This window comes from Musa acuminata, chromosome BXJ2-10 (assembly GCF_036884655.1).
Source record: "Musa acuminata AAA Group cultivar baxijiao chromosome BXJ2-10, Cavendish_Baxijiao_AAA, whole genome shotgun sequence".
Lineage (NCBI taxonomy): Eukaryota > Viridiplantae > Streptophyta > Magnoliopsida > Zingiberales > Musaceae > Musa > Musa acuminata.
The window spans coordinates 20,343,581-20,358,170 of record NC_088347.1 but is presented as its reverse complement, the minus strand read 5'-3'; the positions used below and the strand labels follow the sequence as shown (position 1 = coordinate 20,358,170).

Below are 14,590 nucleotides of genomic sequence, written 5' to 3'. Positions count from 1 at the left end.
CTTTGTTTATATCTACACGTAGAATGTGACTTAGATAATTCAAATATCTCAATCTTGTCATACTTTTTTCTCAATTAGATTCTAAATAAATTAGAATTTTTATATGTTTTTAGTTTATATGTTTATGTATGTATATTAACAACCATCGTTATTGTCGTTAATTCATAGGAAATACTTATCACTAACCGGTAGCTACCCAATCGCTCACCTGCTGTGTGATTGATCATATCGATGGCTTCAGTGGTCGAACGTACCACTGGCTAGATACTAATTCGTCGGTATTTGTGGCGAAAACTACGCGGCCTGTGCGTTGCCGAGCCTCGACGCGTATCACTTGCAATGCCTGGATCCCACGACATCTACGGTGTTTAAATGCACCTTCTTTGATATACCCGACGTTCAACCTTCATCTTCACACGTTGGGACCCAGTGGGCTCCACTATTCTAGTCCAATAACAGAAGGGGTACAGAATAAGCTCTTTCAGTAAAAATATTGCCTCTGCAACGTCGTTCTTTCTCCAAGGACGGCGAGGAAAGAAAATTCCTTTTGGACACGCCAAAGAATCCCGACCTGATACCCAGATGATCCAAACCGTCAATATCATACTGATCACCGATCCTGGGCCTCTTTCTGCGGTCACTTTTACGTGTGGGCGTTGTGAGTATCTAAAAGCATTGCTCAAGAAACCAAAGAGAGTTCTGCATAATTGCCAAAACACGGTCGTCTCCTTTAATTTCCGGACCGACGCCGCTCCTTTCGGTGTCTTGTCGTGCTCGCTGTACTCCCATCGCCTCGCCTGCATCGCTTCTTCGTCCTCCGCCAAGGTATGATCTCAGATCTGCGCTTCATCTCCTTTCGTTTGTCTAAAGATCCGATCGTTTTTCCGTCCTTGTTCATGGCGTCAATTTAGGAATGGTAGATCGGTCCTCCCTTGTCCGTCACTCTCTCCGTCTGATCTCAGTTTTTGAATCCCTTGAATCGGACCATCTTTATACGTGCATTTTCTTAGTACGGGGTGATGATCTCTTGAAGCGAAGATTTAGCTTTGACTTCCAAGGATCTTTCTTTAGTGCCCTTCGGCGATGCAGTACGTTGAGCTCTCTCTAGCTGTTAGATGCCAGATTCTTGCTAGAATCTGGCGTTTAGTGATAGGTCGACTAGCTGACTTGAGATCATTCAAGATTCCGATCGAAGTTGAACATTCTCCGCGATCTACACTTTATATTTCTTGTGTGTGCGAAAAGTTGATTTCTTGTGGCATGTCACTGTTATTTATGTTGATCTGTGTTGCTAACACTTTTCTCGGCTAGGTCAGGCATTTTATTGCTAAATCTGAAATCACTAATTTGGATTGGAGAACTTTTCACATAATTATTGTATTGATGTTCGATGATTGGGTAACATCCAAGGCTGGTTTTATTAGGGATGGCATCCTCTGATGAACCAGAAGCCGTTGAAAGGAAATATAAGAAGGAAGATAAGAAGGAAGATGAGCACGAAGAGAAGGAAGGTTTCATCGAGAAAGTCAAGGACTTTATTCATGATATAGGTGAGAAGATCGAAGAGGCAATAGGTTTTGGAAAGCCGACTGCAGATGTCAGTGGAGTCCATCTTCCATGTATCAATCTACATAAGGCAGAAATTGTCATCGATGTGCTGATTAAGAACCCTAATCCCATTCCGATACCTCTTGTAGACATAGATTACTTAATAGAAAGTGATGGAAGGAAGCTTGTCTCTGGACTAATCCCTGATGCTGGAACGGTCCATGCGCATGGATCAGAGACTGTCAAGATACCGGTAACTTTGATTTATGATGATATTAAGAACACTTACCATGACATCAAGCCTGGAAGTATCATTCCTTACAGAATCAGGGTTGCTCTCATCGTGGATGTGCCAATTTTCGGAAGGCTTACCCTGCCTCTAGAGAAGACTGGCGAGATCCCCATACCGTACAAGCCAGACGTTGATATTGAGAAGATACGCTTTGAAAAGTTCTCATTCGAAGAAACAATAGCAAACCTCCACCTGAAATTAGAGAACAAGAATGACTTTGACCTTGGACTAAATGCACTGGACTATGAAATATGGCTCTCTGATGTTAGTATTGGAACTGCAGAGCTCACCAAATCTACAAATATAGAAAAAAATGGAATCACTAAGATGGAGATTCCTATTTCTTTCCGGCCCAAGGACTTTGGTTCTGCACTCTGGGATATGATCAGGGGAAGGGGAATTGGTTATACCATGAAAGGGAATATTGACGTGGACACTCCATTTGGAAACATGAAGTTACCCATCAGCAAAGAAGGTGGAACAACCCGCCTTAAGAAAGGTAAAAATGGAGAAGATGATGACGATGACGACGATGAGGTATGATAATTCTGTTTTCTTTAGTATCACCTACTGCGATGTTTATTAGACTTTCTGCAGACACATATTCTTTTCTCCGAATGCCTTTAAATGTATCTTGGTGGAGCACATTAGTTTGCTAAGTAAAGCTAGATATTCTCTATAGAAACCACCTGCATTTGTAACCTCATCTACTTTGAAATTTCCAAACTGCCATGGTTTAGTGTTGATCAACTGAGCGTGTGTGTTATTCAGCTATGGTTAAAAACATTCCAGGGCACTGTCACATGTAAATATTAAAAAGATTTGGGTTTTGTCATGCGTGAAGCTTAACCTCTTCTTGAAGATAGATATTGATGTTTGGTAATCATTAAATCAGTATCGAGTTAGAATGTTGCAAAAAAAAATATCAGTGGATTTATTGCTAAGTTATAGACATTAAAAGTAGACATATTGGCACATGTAATGCAAATCACTATAGGCAGACTGATGATATAGTGCCATCTGAATCAGCATAAACCAAATGAAGGGGTAAAGTAGGTTTGTGGCAGCTAGTTATGCAAATTGCAAAATTTGAGCACAACAGTCATGGATTTGGGCTGAAGCGAACCTGTTCGAATATCAAGTACTAGACCCAGAACATCCCTCCGGTATAAGAAAAAAGAGGAGAGAAACGGAGCTTGCATTTATTCCTGGTGAAAGAAACAAATAATACACTAAAATTCTTTAGGAAAATTGTGTTAACAAAATTTTGGATTCTTTCCAACAAATGCTTAAGAGACAAAGAAAAAAAAAAGACAATGGATAAAAGTGATCCCAATCTTCTATATTCACTGAAAATAGAGTTAAATTTCTCATGCAAGAAATGGTGGATGAATGCAAGTATATTTCACAGTTTTGTGGTTTCTTTAACAAGCCATTTGAAATAATACTTGTTTCTAATCAGATTTTTAATTCTTTGCAAATGTGTTTATGCAGGATTAAGCAGCTGGAACTTGAGTTAATAAAGTCAAAAGGGAATTCAGACAGCTTGCTAAGACATGGAATCTTTTTGTGCCTGTCAATCTTTTTAATGGATTGTTTATGTAAGACCATAATACTATCTTTGCCATTGATGGCATCTTGAGTAAGCATGGGGACAATATTCTGGACCTGAACTATATTTTGTCTGTTCTAATAGTTTTCCCATATGTCTTGTGCTGCCTTTGAGATAGTATGATCCATATTATCTTATAATTTGTAGACTGCTGTTTGAAAAGTGTGTGTACTATATTTAATGGTTCCAAGGTCTCAAGTTTTGATCTGAGATCCATATCATAGGGATAAAAATACAGGTACTCAAGAGGCATGATTTATGGAGATGATGACAGCTTTGGCCTGGCACTGTATCTGTACAAGCATACTTCAGATCATGACAGAAGCATCTCACAAGGTAAAAGTCAAGGCCAGAAAGGAGTCAACTCTACAAAGTGAAACCAATCTTATCTCTTTGCAAAAGAAACTGATACTTCATCACCAGAATCAAAGCAAGTCTGAGCTTGTGGACTAACATGCAGTGGATCATCGTGGAATGTATCGACTGCTCCTTTTTAACTGCAGATGGATTCTCATCACCATATCCATCAGAGCTACAAAAAAATAAAGTGAAGGATGCGTCCTCACCCCCACAAGAAAGAATCCGACACAGTCCAACAAAGAGACATCCTATCCATTTCAGCGTCAGTCGATTCCTCTCATCTCTTCATCCAGATATGTGGATACAAGCAGTAGTGATGACATTATTGTGAAGGGTTTGACATTAGATGGTAACTATCCTTGGATGTTTCTTACACAGGTTTGGGTAACACCCAAAAACATGAAAAGACACAGGTTTGCTTTAGTAGTTCTTAACATTAATACACAATTCATGCATGTAATTTGCTCAAAGGATTTGGCTTCATAAACAATGACAAATCATATTAGGATATAGAATAATTAGTAGGTTTCAACCTCTATTGATTCCCTCTCCTCTCTCTTTCAATTCAAGTAGCAATAGGAATGATTCACACTTTGTTTATTCTCCTTGGGTGCCACATCACCCTCGAAAATTTACGGGCGTTTGATAGCTGACTCAACAAGTCATACATAATTTTGGTGCAAACCTATTTTGAATTTTTATAATCATATTAGGATTTTAATGATTTAGTGATGATTAACAACAGATTTTTCTTATTCAGATGCTTTATAACCATTGTGTCAAACTCAAAATTTGCAACAAACACATCACTCTAGAAAATATCACGGAACTCATTATGCAACACATTAATGTTTACTCAGATCTATATGAATTCTACAAAATTATATTGGAATTTTAGTTATTTAATAGGTCAGAAAAATCTTATGAAGACCAAAAGCCACTCCCACTCTTTCACAAGAAAAAAAGGAAAAACAAAATCGCACACACATATATCATGTAAAAAAAACTAAACATTTTAGTTAATATCTTTTACTTTATTGTTAACACAAAAAGCATTAATTGACATCAATCTTTTTTCAATAATGTAGTTCTATATGGGCTTTTCATTTTCATTCTTTTCATCGAAAACTCTTTTCAGCTTCAACTTTTGAACTCTTTTTCAACAATTTCTTAAATATTTATCTATATTTTTAATATTAAAATATAAAATAAAACACAACCCAACTCTAATAGTCAAAAGATTACAACTTTATTATTGTTATTGAATGAATGATATAAGTGACCATAAAAGATAAATAAAATGATTGATGAGAATAATAAGGATATATTAGTTATTTATAATTTTTATTTTATAAAATCAAATTATTTATTGGTGGTTAAATAAGGTTTATTGGAAGGATGTTGTGACACATACACATACACATACATACATACATACATACATATATATATATATATATATATATTAAAAGTTGTATAAAAGGGCAGATATTGTATTTATAGAGTTGTGAAAGGATAAATATGTGAAAACACTAAAAAGAAACTTCCCCACTGTGCTATAAATACACAGCTTCTTCCGTGGCGCCATGTATCGTCTTTCCTCTCCCATTTCTGTTCTCCGGCAGGCACATCTCCAAGCCTCTCTCTCTCTCTCTCTCTCTCTCTATCTGTCCCTCCCCCGGCCCCTATTCCTCGCCATGGATGAAGAATACGACGTGATCGTCCTCGGAACCGGTCTCAAGGAGTGCATCCTCAGCGGCCTGCTCTCCGTGGATGGCTTCAAGGTCTACTCTCAGCCCTCCCATCTCCTGTGTTCTTTATGGGTTAAATCGATCGTCCGAGCAAAACTCTTTCGTAGGTTCCCAATATTCTTGGTTTGATTTGGTCGGTGGCTCATTGCTTTTTGCTCTGTTGTCGTTAGGAAGACGGATTTACCTCGAAAGATTGGATCTTTATGTGTCATACTGAGTGGGCTGCTTCTTTGTTTGATCTCAACTTCGTTTACTTCTTTGCCTTTATTTGTTTAAATGGAATTCCGGATCAGTACGCCCTTCAGGGTGCCATGACTCGAACTTTAATCTTGAGGAATGAGGAAAGAGGTGTTGTTGGAGTAATCTGCTGGGAAGCTTGAGAGCAAAAGGTTGTGTGTTAAAAGCTTATAAATATATCAAACAATTTCCTAATAGTTTAACCTTTTGGATGACCTCTGGTTACCGAACTCTAATATTCTTCTCTAAAGCCTTTTGATGCTATTGGATATATCATCAACAATCATTTTTTCATCATCAAGCTTTAGAAAAAGGAAGAAAATTGTATTCTATATTGTTTCAATCTATACCCTCCTCTAGCATGGAGATCTTTTAAAGATGTGCAGTGTTTTGAAAACTTCTATTTTGTCATAACTTGCTACCATCTGAGATTATGGTCGAATTAATTTATGTTCTGTCCGAAAATTTCCATACCTTCACCAACAATCTGGCACATGCAGGTTTTACTTAGTTTCCGAATTTATTTCTTTTTAAAGCATTCACAGCTGATATGCCCTTTGACATTCCATTCATAGTTTTTAATCTTGATTGGAATTAGTTATTAACTATGTTATCTTCTGGCTTTCTTAATATATTTAATAATAACTATGTTCTATTGTTGATAAAAATTTAATTTGCTAGACCTTTTAATTAATCAAAGAGATAAAGGGTGTGGATCCTTTCTTTGACTTTTTTTTTTGGAAAATCGTTCATACTCCATAATTTGTTCTTTTGTGGTCCATCTGGCATCATGTCTTGGAAATGAAATATTTTATCTGGGCAATGTGAGATGCCTCACAAACAATTACTGAAATTAAGTTTATAATATTCATCATTTTCAATCAGATGCAAACAAAGGAATGAGGCAAAAGTCCCATTTTCTCTTACACTTTTCTCTTGTAGGGATAGTTATTTTCAGTTGTGAATGGCGTAAACTTGATAGTAATGTTTATTGATTTGCATTTTTGCCTCAAAATAAGTCTACTTTTTTTTTAAGCTTCAGGACTTACCATTGGTTAGATATTTGTTGACTTCTAACTTTCTTTTGCTGATTGCATTTCGTATCATGGCCATCTCTCAACTATGAAAGGGACAGTGTATGCTTGCTTTCAGTTGGCACATCCAGAGATCTTTTTCTATTGTGAAGTTGTAGCACCATCTCATTCTTTACCTTCTAATCAAGCTTTAATACAGTAATTGTCTTGTTCTTGATGTGCTGCAGTTCTTTTGGCTTTTGGAGGACTAAGATGTATTTGATGCTCCCAATGCATTCATTATGTGCTTGTTTACTGAACATTACTGGAAAGTGTCTTTGCTACCTGGGGAACATGTTGACTTCTGATGGCTTCTGACAATCTTATAAACCACTTTCTTAATGTAGTTTTTATTTTACGGCCTAGCTTTCGTTAATCGGCTACACATGTAATTTATGGAAAAGAAGATGTAGATACTCTGTTGAGATCATGAGATTGTCCTCAAGTTCATTGCTTGCTTGTTAGCAGAAATTAACATTATTTGCTTATTCAATTTTACTTACATCTGTTGACAGGTACTGCATATGGATAGGAATGATTACTATGGGGGAGAGTCAACCTCACTCAATCTCATCCAGGCAAGAAACATTTGGATGTTTTTAGTTCATAAACCAGAGCACTGCTTAGACTTGCTTGAATATGTCAATGGCGTTGTTTCTCAAACAATCTCATCTTATGGAACTATGCTATGTTGAACATTTTAACTGATAAAAAGATTGACTTAATTCTTCCCAAAGATGAAAATGGATGGTGTGGTTATTTGCTGTTCTAAAAGAGAAAAAAAGGACAGCTATAAGTTTCATAGTTGAATACTACTTAAAAAATGATGGATAGGAGACCATTGGCTCAAATCTTATTTTTGTGTAAATTTACAAATTGAAATAAAAATTAACATCTTAAAATAATAAAGTAGTCGCTTTTTTCCATCTCCCTGTATTAACTAAGTTGTCTTTTCCTTTGACAGCTCTGGAAAAGGTTCAGGGGTAGCGATAAGCCTCCAGCATATCTGGGGCCTAGCAGAGATTACAATGTTGACATGATTCCAAAGGTTTGTTCCTGGGTACCATTCATATAAGCTTTCATCTCATAGATTACCATGTAGATAGGTTATTTTCATAAATTTTATATTGACAGTGATCTATGATCATAAATCATTATGTAGGTTGGTTCTGAAGGGTAATGACAACCTATTAATTGCTTTAATCCTACTAATATGTTCCACAATCTGTCAGCCTTCTGTTTTGATGTCTTTCTTGAGTCTCTTTTATGGTAAAAACTTTATTACCTGGAATCAACTTCTGCTATAAGGTTGTATATTGAATTATGCTGAAGTTAAAAATCTATGGTGTTTAGAACATTGATTTTTTGAAAGTTCTTTCTGTTGGTGATCTGTAATGATTATCTGCTGCAAATTTATTCAAAATTAAATAATGTAATCAATATCTGAACTTTCCAGAGTTCTTTTTCAGTTGATGGAAACATTTGGTAGAAGCAATGGAATTGTTTTTGGTGCTTAAACCAACTCATAGATATATGCATGGTTGATTTTGTCGATCTTGAAAGTAACTTGTTAATCCTTATGTGGCTAGTTTATGATGGCTAATGGTACTTTGATGTGCACGCTTGTACACACCAATGTCACTAAATATCTTTCTTTCAAAACTGTGGATGGTAGCTACGTCTTTAACAAAGGAAAGGTATTACTCATCTTTGTTATTTTCTGCCATCATTAAGTTGTAATTTGTTGTATTTGATGGATTTTGACATTCAATATCTTCTGGTTTTTGGAAAAAAAAATGGAATAGATCCACAAGGTTCCTGCCACTGACATGGAGGCACTGAAGTCTTCATTAATGGGGCTGTTTGAGAAGCGTCGAGCTCGAAAATTCTTCATTTATGTCCAAAATTATGATGAAAGTGACCCAAAAACACATGAAGGATTGAACCTTTCGAGAGTGACTACAAGACAACTTATCTCGTGGGTATCCTTTATAGTTGATTTCGTTTATTATTTCCATGCTAGGAAGTTCATATGTGGTATTACATGTTGCTTTGTTCTTACAACAAAAGGGGTTTCAGGTGAGTTTTTCAAGTCATCTGTATTTGAGAATATATATCAAACAGCCCATGTCCATGACATTATTATAGTAGGAAATATAACATAGAACTTATTACGGTTGATTGAAATAATTCTAACAAAGGAATGAAATCCACTATTCACTATATTCAGGGAGAAAGTTTTCTATTAAATCATAGGTTGTATGGCAGTCAGACATTAAATCTAAAAGTACTTTGGAGAGGTAAGAAGCTTGCTACTAGTGGATAAAATGTTATCTGTTGATGTCTTACAACCATGATCATCTCAGACTTCGCAAATAAAACTTAGTTAATGACACCACTAAAGCCTTTTTGAAAAAGGAAGGTCTTCTTTTTCTTGAATCAGACATCTAAGAGTTTGTTTAGTTAGAGGGGGCTGGTTACTTTCATAGGCTTTGGGAGATCAATAACTATTAAATTGGTAGAATAATTTTGAATTAATTGGATTCTTAATATTTCTTTTTCCTTTTTCACTGCTCAAGATTATCCTGTTTGAAATGGATCTTCATAGGAAAGGGAATACAGGAAAAAATGTGTACGTGCCTATTTGGTCCTGAGCATAACTTGCAAGTTTATGTCACTATTTGGCACATGAAGTATGAAGCTGTAGCCAATACCTGAAACAAAGTCATAATTCAATTTGTATGTTAAAATATGTGTTGTTTAAGAGAGTTAAATCTGAACAACTAGACTCAAAGCCTTAATGTGTGCTCTTATCAAATTCTCTAAATCTGAAACATGATATTCTTGTCTTTCAATAATCTAGATTTGCTATCTGGATTATCCTTTTATTTATTTGTTCATAGAGATTCATGCTTCATTACTAGGTAAAAGAGATCTATCTTTTCTTATACCTGATCTGATTGTTTGGAAAACCTTGTTGCGGTTATTTTGCTATTATTGTAACAATGCAACTAATTACTTGGACTAGCTACTAATTTTTTCTTCACTTTTATTGGTCAGAAAATATGGTTTGAATGACAACACAACTGAGTTCATCGGCCATGCGTTAGCCCTTCATAGGGATGATCAATATCTAAATGAACTTGCTCTTGATACTATGAAAAGAATGAAGGTAAATGCTTCTTGCGGTTTTCATGTTTCAAAGCAAGGTATGCAATACCGTACCGTACCAGCGTTTCGAGGTTGGCTCGGTACAGTACGGTACCCGTATATCGGGATATATGCTAGGGCGTACCGAGCGGTACACCTAATTTAGGTCTAAAACCCTTCGAAAATACCTGAAAAAAAAAAAAAAAAGTTGGGTAGGGTTTTGAAGTTAAAAATAAATATAGTAATAACATAAGTTTAGCAAAATCAATGTAAATTAGGTAAGAATAGTATCACATATCTTTTTCGGACTTTGAAGAATATCTTGTGCAAGGTTCGTATTTCAGTCCATTATGAATTGTTCTTATGTAAACATACCTCTTGATTAGAAAGTTCTTCCTCTTAATCTTTCCAAATTAGCTTTGATTCAATTCACAAATCGTTGTTTTGTAGAGTTTAGGAGAGCACAAATATAAGAAAAAAAGAGTTTGAGATGGTTTAAGAGAGTATGAAAATGTAATGGAGTGAAATAGGGGAGAAGAAGGGGTTTAAATACTATGAGAAAGGGCTCCAACGGTCAATTTGACCGTTGGAGCACCGTATCACTGTTACCGAGCAGTTTTAAACATTTCTTCCTCTTACTGTAGCATGTTTTGTCTGGTAGCAGACGGTCCGCGTGCCGGTATGCCGTCGGACCGGTACGTACCACCCATACCGGGCGGTACTATTCGAAATTGTATACCATGTTTCAAAGTCCTTTGGAATTTAAATGCTATCCTCTTATGTACCTATTTTGTTAACAGTAAAAGAAGCTATACTGAATGAATTAGTAAAAAGAATACGGAATGATCCATATTCAATCTTCCTCGACAAAATTATGCTGCTCTTCTTGAATTTCTTCATCATTCAGATTAAACATAGGTCAATCACCAGGTAGTGGAAAGTTTGCTTAAATTAACTCACAGATGTCACTGCACAATTTGTGGGTTTTCAAGGATACATGTATTACCAACAATGTAAGTCCTACTTCCAAATCTCAGTTTATTTAAACAAAATAGACATTTTTATCAAAATACAGATAGATGCATCAAGAAGTTGCCCTGTAGCTGCTACTTTATGCTAACTGCTCTCTGCTTTTCATGGTGGATTTCCTTTCCATTTGATTCCTTCTCCATTTTTGTCTGGTGTGCACAAGTGCATATTTGGTTGTTGCCAAATGGAGTGGTTTGTCTTACTGGTCATTTGTATCGTTGTGATGTATTGCTGGTACTGATGTCAGTTTGTACATGTAATAGATGTATGCAGCATCCTTATCACGATTCCAAGGAGGCTCACCATACATATATCCTTTGTACGGATTAGGAGAGCTACCCCAGGTTAGTCATTCAATTTCTCAGTCTACAGTATTGGAAATTGTTCTTCTGATCCTCTTACTGGAATTACAGGCTTTTGCACGCCTTAGTGCTGCTTATGGTGGCACATACATGTTGAATAAACCAGAATGCAAGGTATCCTTTGGTGTTACTTTATTCTCATCATGGCTTCAAATTTTGGAGGCAAAAAATACTAGATTTTTGTTTTCATGATTCCTATAAGTTATTGCTTTGTCACAGTTGACATTGGTTGGCTTCATCCAGGTTGAATTTGATATGAGAGGAAAAGCTTATGGTGTGACATCCGAAGGAATAACTGCTCGATGCAAGAAAGTTGTCTGTGATCCTTCTTACTTACCAAACAAGGTAATTTGTTGCCTTGAAATGGAAACTATAATAACATACTTGATGGTAGATCACAAGAACTTCCTTCTGTTCAAATCGACTCGAATTAATTTTAATTTAAAAAATATCAGCGCCGATCGAGTTCGCTGTCTTAAGCCTCGAACCGGTTAATTAAATCAGCCCGAAAATCTAATTTGACCCAATTTCAATACCGTAATTTCACAAATTATGTGGATTCAATTTCATAAATCTTATCGTGTCGGTCCAACTGGATCATGATTTTGGTTCGGTTTAATTTGAAATATATATATATATTTTTTTTAAAATTATTTAAAATTACAAAGTGGTTAACCTATCGGATCAACTAGTTTTGAACTGGATCAATTAGATAGGTCCGAACCGATTCCAGCATGGACCTACCTTAGATTAATCAAACCAAACCGAAAATCGTTTTGGTTCGATTCAATCCTTAGCAGTTCTGTTCAAACCGGTATGACCTGCTTCTTTGATGAATATTTGCTGAAAAACTGCTGTCAGTTTGATGATAAATTTGCTGGTAAGAGTTTCATAGTTCAATAACATCTTTCTCAGAGGATTTCAATTGAATAGGTAAGGAAGGTGGGGAAGGTTGCAAGGGCTATTGCTATTATGAGCCATCCGATACCGGATACCAACCGGTCTCACTCGGTTCAGATTATATTGCCGCAGAAGCAACTTGGACGCAAGTCTGACATGTGAGTCCTCAGAGAGCATATTAGTCTCTATGTTTTATTTTGAGATAAATTTTCCTTTTTATTTAATTCTATTATATTTCACGATGCTCATTTGTTGTGGCTCGACAGGTATCTCTTTTGTTGTTCTTACTTGCACAAAGTTGCCCCCAAAGGGAAGTTTATTGCCTTTGTCTCGACGGAGGCTGAGACTGATATACCAGAGGTGGAACTGAAGCCTGGAATCGATCTTCTTGGACCAGTAGATGAGTTATTCTTTGAAACTTATGATAGATACAAGCCTATCAACACACCCTCATCCGATCATTGCTTCATCTCAACCGTAAGTATCCGTGATGCATTTTCTTAGCTCATATTGCTTTACCTTTTACAAGTCCAAGCAATTGCAGAGTCATGATGCTACAACTCACTTTGAGTCAACTGTCATGGATGTGCTGTCCATGTACACCATGATCACTGGAAAGGTAATGATCTTGAAATGTTTTCTTAATTTAATATTTCCCAACACAGTCTTTGTGTTATGCAAGATTAATGTCTTCGGACCCAGCTGGGTCCTGCCTGGGGCATGGTCAAAGTCTCATCAAAGGAAAACCTCCTTAGAAATCGAATATTGACGACTCTAAATTGTTTTGATCAGGTTGAAAAATATCAATCAATCCAAAAGCTTAAGCCTCTAGACTAGGAAACAATCTTTGTTCAATCGAAAGAATGACATGAATGCTGATACTTATGATAGTAAAGAAGAACTAGAAGAACCTTCATTCTTGTTTCCTTTTGCTGTTGCACACTTGATGTATGTATTCTTGTTTTGCATTTATGAGTTCCCAAATCCAATCCAAGTCCTGGGAGATATATTTTGTGATAATGATGATGCTGACCAAGTTCTGGCACCCTTCTTTTCTCCGCAGACAATTGATCTCAACATGGATCCAAGTGCTGCTGGTATTGCCATAGAATGACAACCACATGATGATTTTTTCTTGATCAAGCTCTGTAATTGCAGTAGATGATTGCCATAGTACGTATGGCATTCAAAACAATCTCGATTGTATTATTAGTCTTTAAAATGCTTGGACTTTTCCTACTTGAATCTAGTCATCCTTAAATAATAATATGTCGTCGTATATTCTGTCTGTATTCTTCTGGTATTTTAATGTCATCATGCTCCTATTGGAGAGAGCGAAAGAAGACATCGAAACCAAAAAAATCTGAAAATTACCAACAAAAACATACTATTAGCCGACGCAAGATTAAGTTTGACGCTCCTTACTATATTTATATTCATAGAGAAACTTAAGTTCTTCTCCATCCATTACAAGCACTTTATGTTAACCCTAAATCCCGTCGTATTTTCTCTCACATAGACTTTAAAGAATTTTTTAAGACATTTTTTCTAGATCCACTAGAGAGAAACCAACCTAGTAGCCATATTTTTTTTATTTTTTTTCCTATTTTATAGCAATAAATTCTAATTCATCGAATCTCTAATCATAATCCGTGTCCTACTTCATCAAGTAATTTGAATTCTTTTATGATCTCGAAAATACTTGCCAAGCTCAAATTGCATGCAATGCTAGATGTGCCAGAATTCAGGAGTGGACCAACATCAATAAGTTGGCAAGTTATTGTTGTATGTATGTGAGCCATGCTTTTTTTGTGTTTGAAAATGAGAAAGGAGTATGGCAATGTTAAAGCTGAGATTGATCAGCAGTTTCATGTACATGATGACCCACCCTAATCTATACGCATTGCGAAGAACACATTTGTATTTCCATGAGCCTTGAGATGTTACCTCTCATAAATGGCATATGCCCTGCCTTACCGGCCAACATCAAGCAGCAACAAAGAAGAATATGCCGGTTAAGTAGATCCAGGGGATGACTTTGGAGGACAGTACCGGACCATTGCAGGAATTGTTGGATCACTTGTGCTAAGCTAAATGCCATTGGAGACCATGCAGCAACAACTGGTCCTAACCAGAATTTAGGTTCAGGAGTCAGATGTGGTCTTCGTGCACATGAGGGGAGGGGAAGGACATCATCATGACCTGGCTAAGGTCCTTTGACCCAGATGATTCAAGGATCTGAGATTCGAGTCACAGAAATAATCTCATCGTAAATT

The 14,590-nt window shown here is 36.4% G+C and overlaps 2 protein-coding genes across 5 annotated transcripts; both read left to right on the top strand.

Annotated features, from left to right (window-relative positions):
- Positions 1 to 668: 668 nt before the first annotated feature.
- On the top strand, positions 669 to 3,546 carry LOC103999963 (uncharacterized). 2 transcript variants are annotated; one of them, XM_009421871.3, is made up of 3 exons: positions 669 to 825; positions 1,425 to 2,377; positions 3,335 to 3,546. In XM_009421871.3, exons 2-3 carry the CDS (start codon positions 1,427 to 1,429, stop codon positions 3,338 to 3,340), a joined length of 957 nt encoding a protein of 318 aa, XP_009420146.2. In that variant the 5' UTR covers positions 669 to 825; positions 1,425 to 1,426; the 3' UTR covers positions 3,341 to 3,546. The 2 variants fall into 2 exon arrangements, with proteins under 2 accessions (XP_009420146.2, XP_064984085.1); XM_065128013.1 differs by lacking the exon at positions 669 to 825 and having other exon boundaries at positions 1,404 to 2,377.
- Positions 3,547 to 5,431: 1,885 nt separating this feature from the next.
- On the top strand, positions 5,432 to 13,606 carry LOC135625648 (guanosine nucleotide diphosphate dissociation inhibitor 2-like). Of its 3 annotated transcripts, XM_065130721.1 has the most exons (13): positions 5,432 to 5,596; positions 7,389 to 7,451; positions 7,838 to 7,921; positions 8,463 to 8,570; positions 8,679 to 8,851; positions 9,934 to 10,045; positions 11,316 to 11,396; positions 11,466 to 11,528; positions 11,658 to 11,759; positions 12,348 to 12,472; positions 12,581 to 12,791; positions 12,859 to 12,933; positions 13,378 to 13,606. In XM_065130721.1, exons 1-13 carry the CDS (start codon positions 5,510 to 5,512, stop codon positions 13,426 to 13,428), a joined length of 1,335 nt encoding a protein of 444 aa, XP_064986793.1. In that variant the 5' UTR covers positions 5,432 to 5,509; the 3' UTR covers positions 13,429 to 13,606. The 3 variants fall into 3 exon arrangements, with proteins under 3 accessions (XP_064986793.1, XP_064986794.1, XP_064986792.1); XM_065130722.1 differs by lacking the exon at positions 12,859 to 12,933; XM_065130720.1 differs by having other exon boundaries at positions 12,859 to 13,606.
- The last annotated feature ends 984 nt before the right edge of the window (positions 13,607 to 14,590 follow it).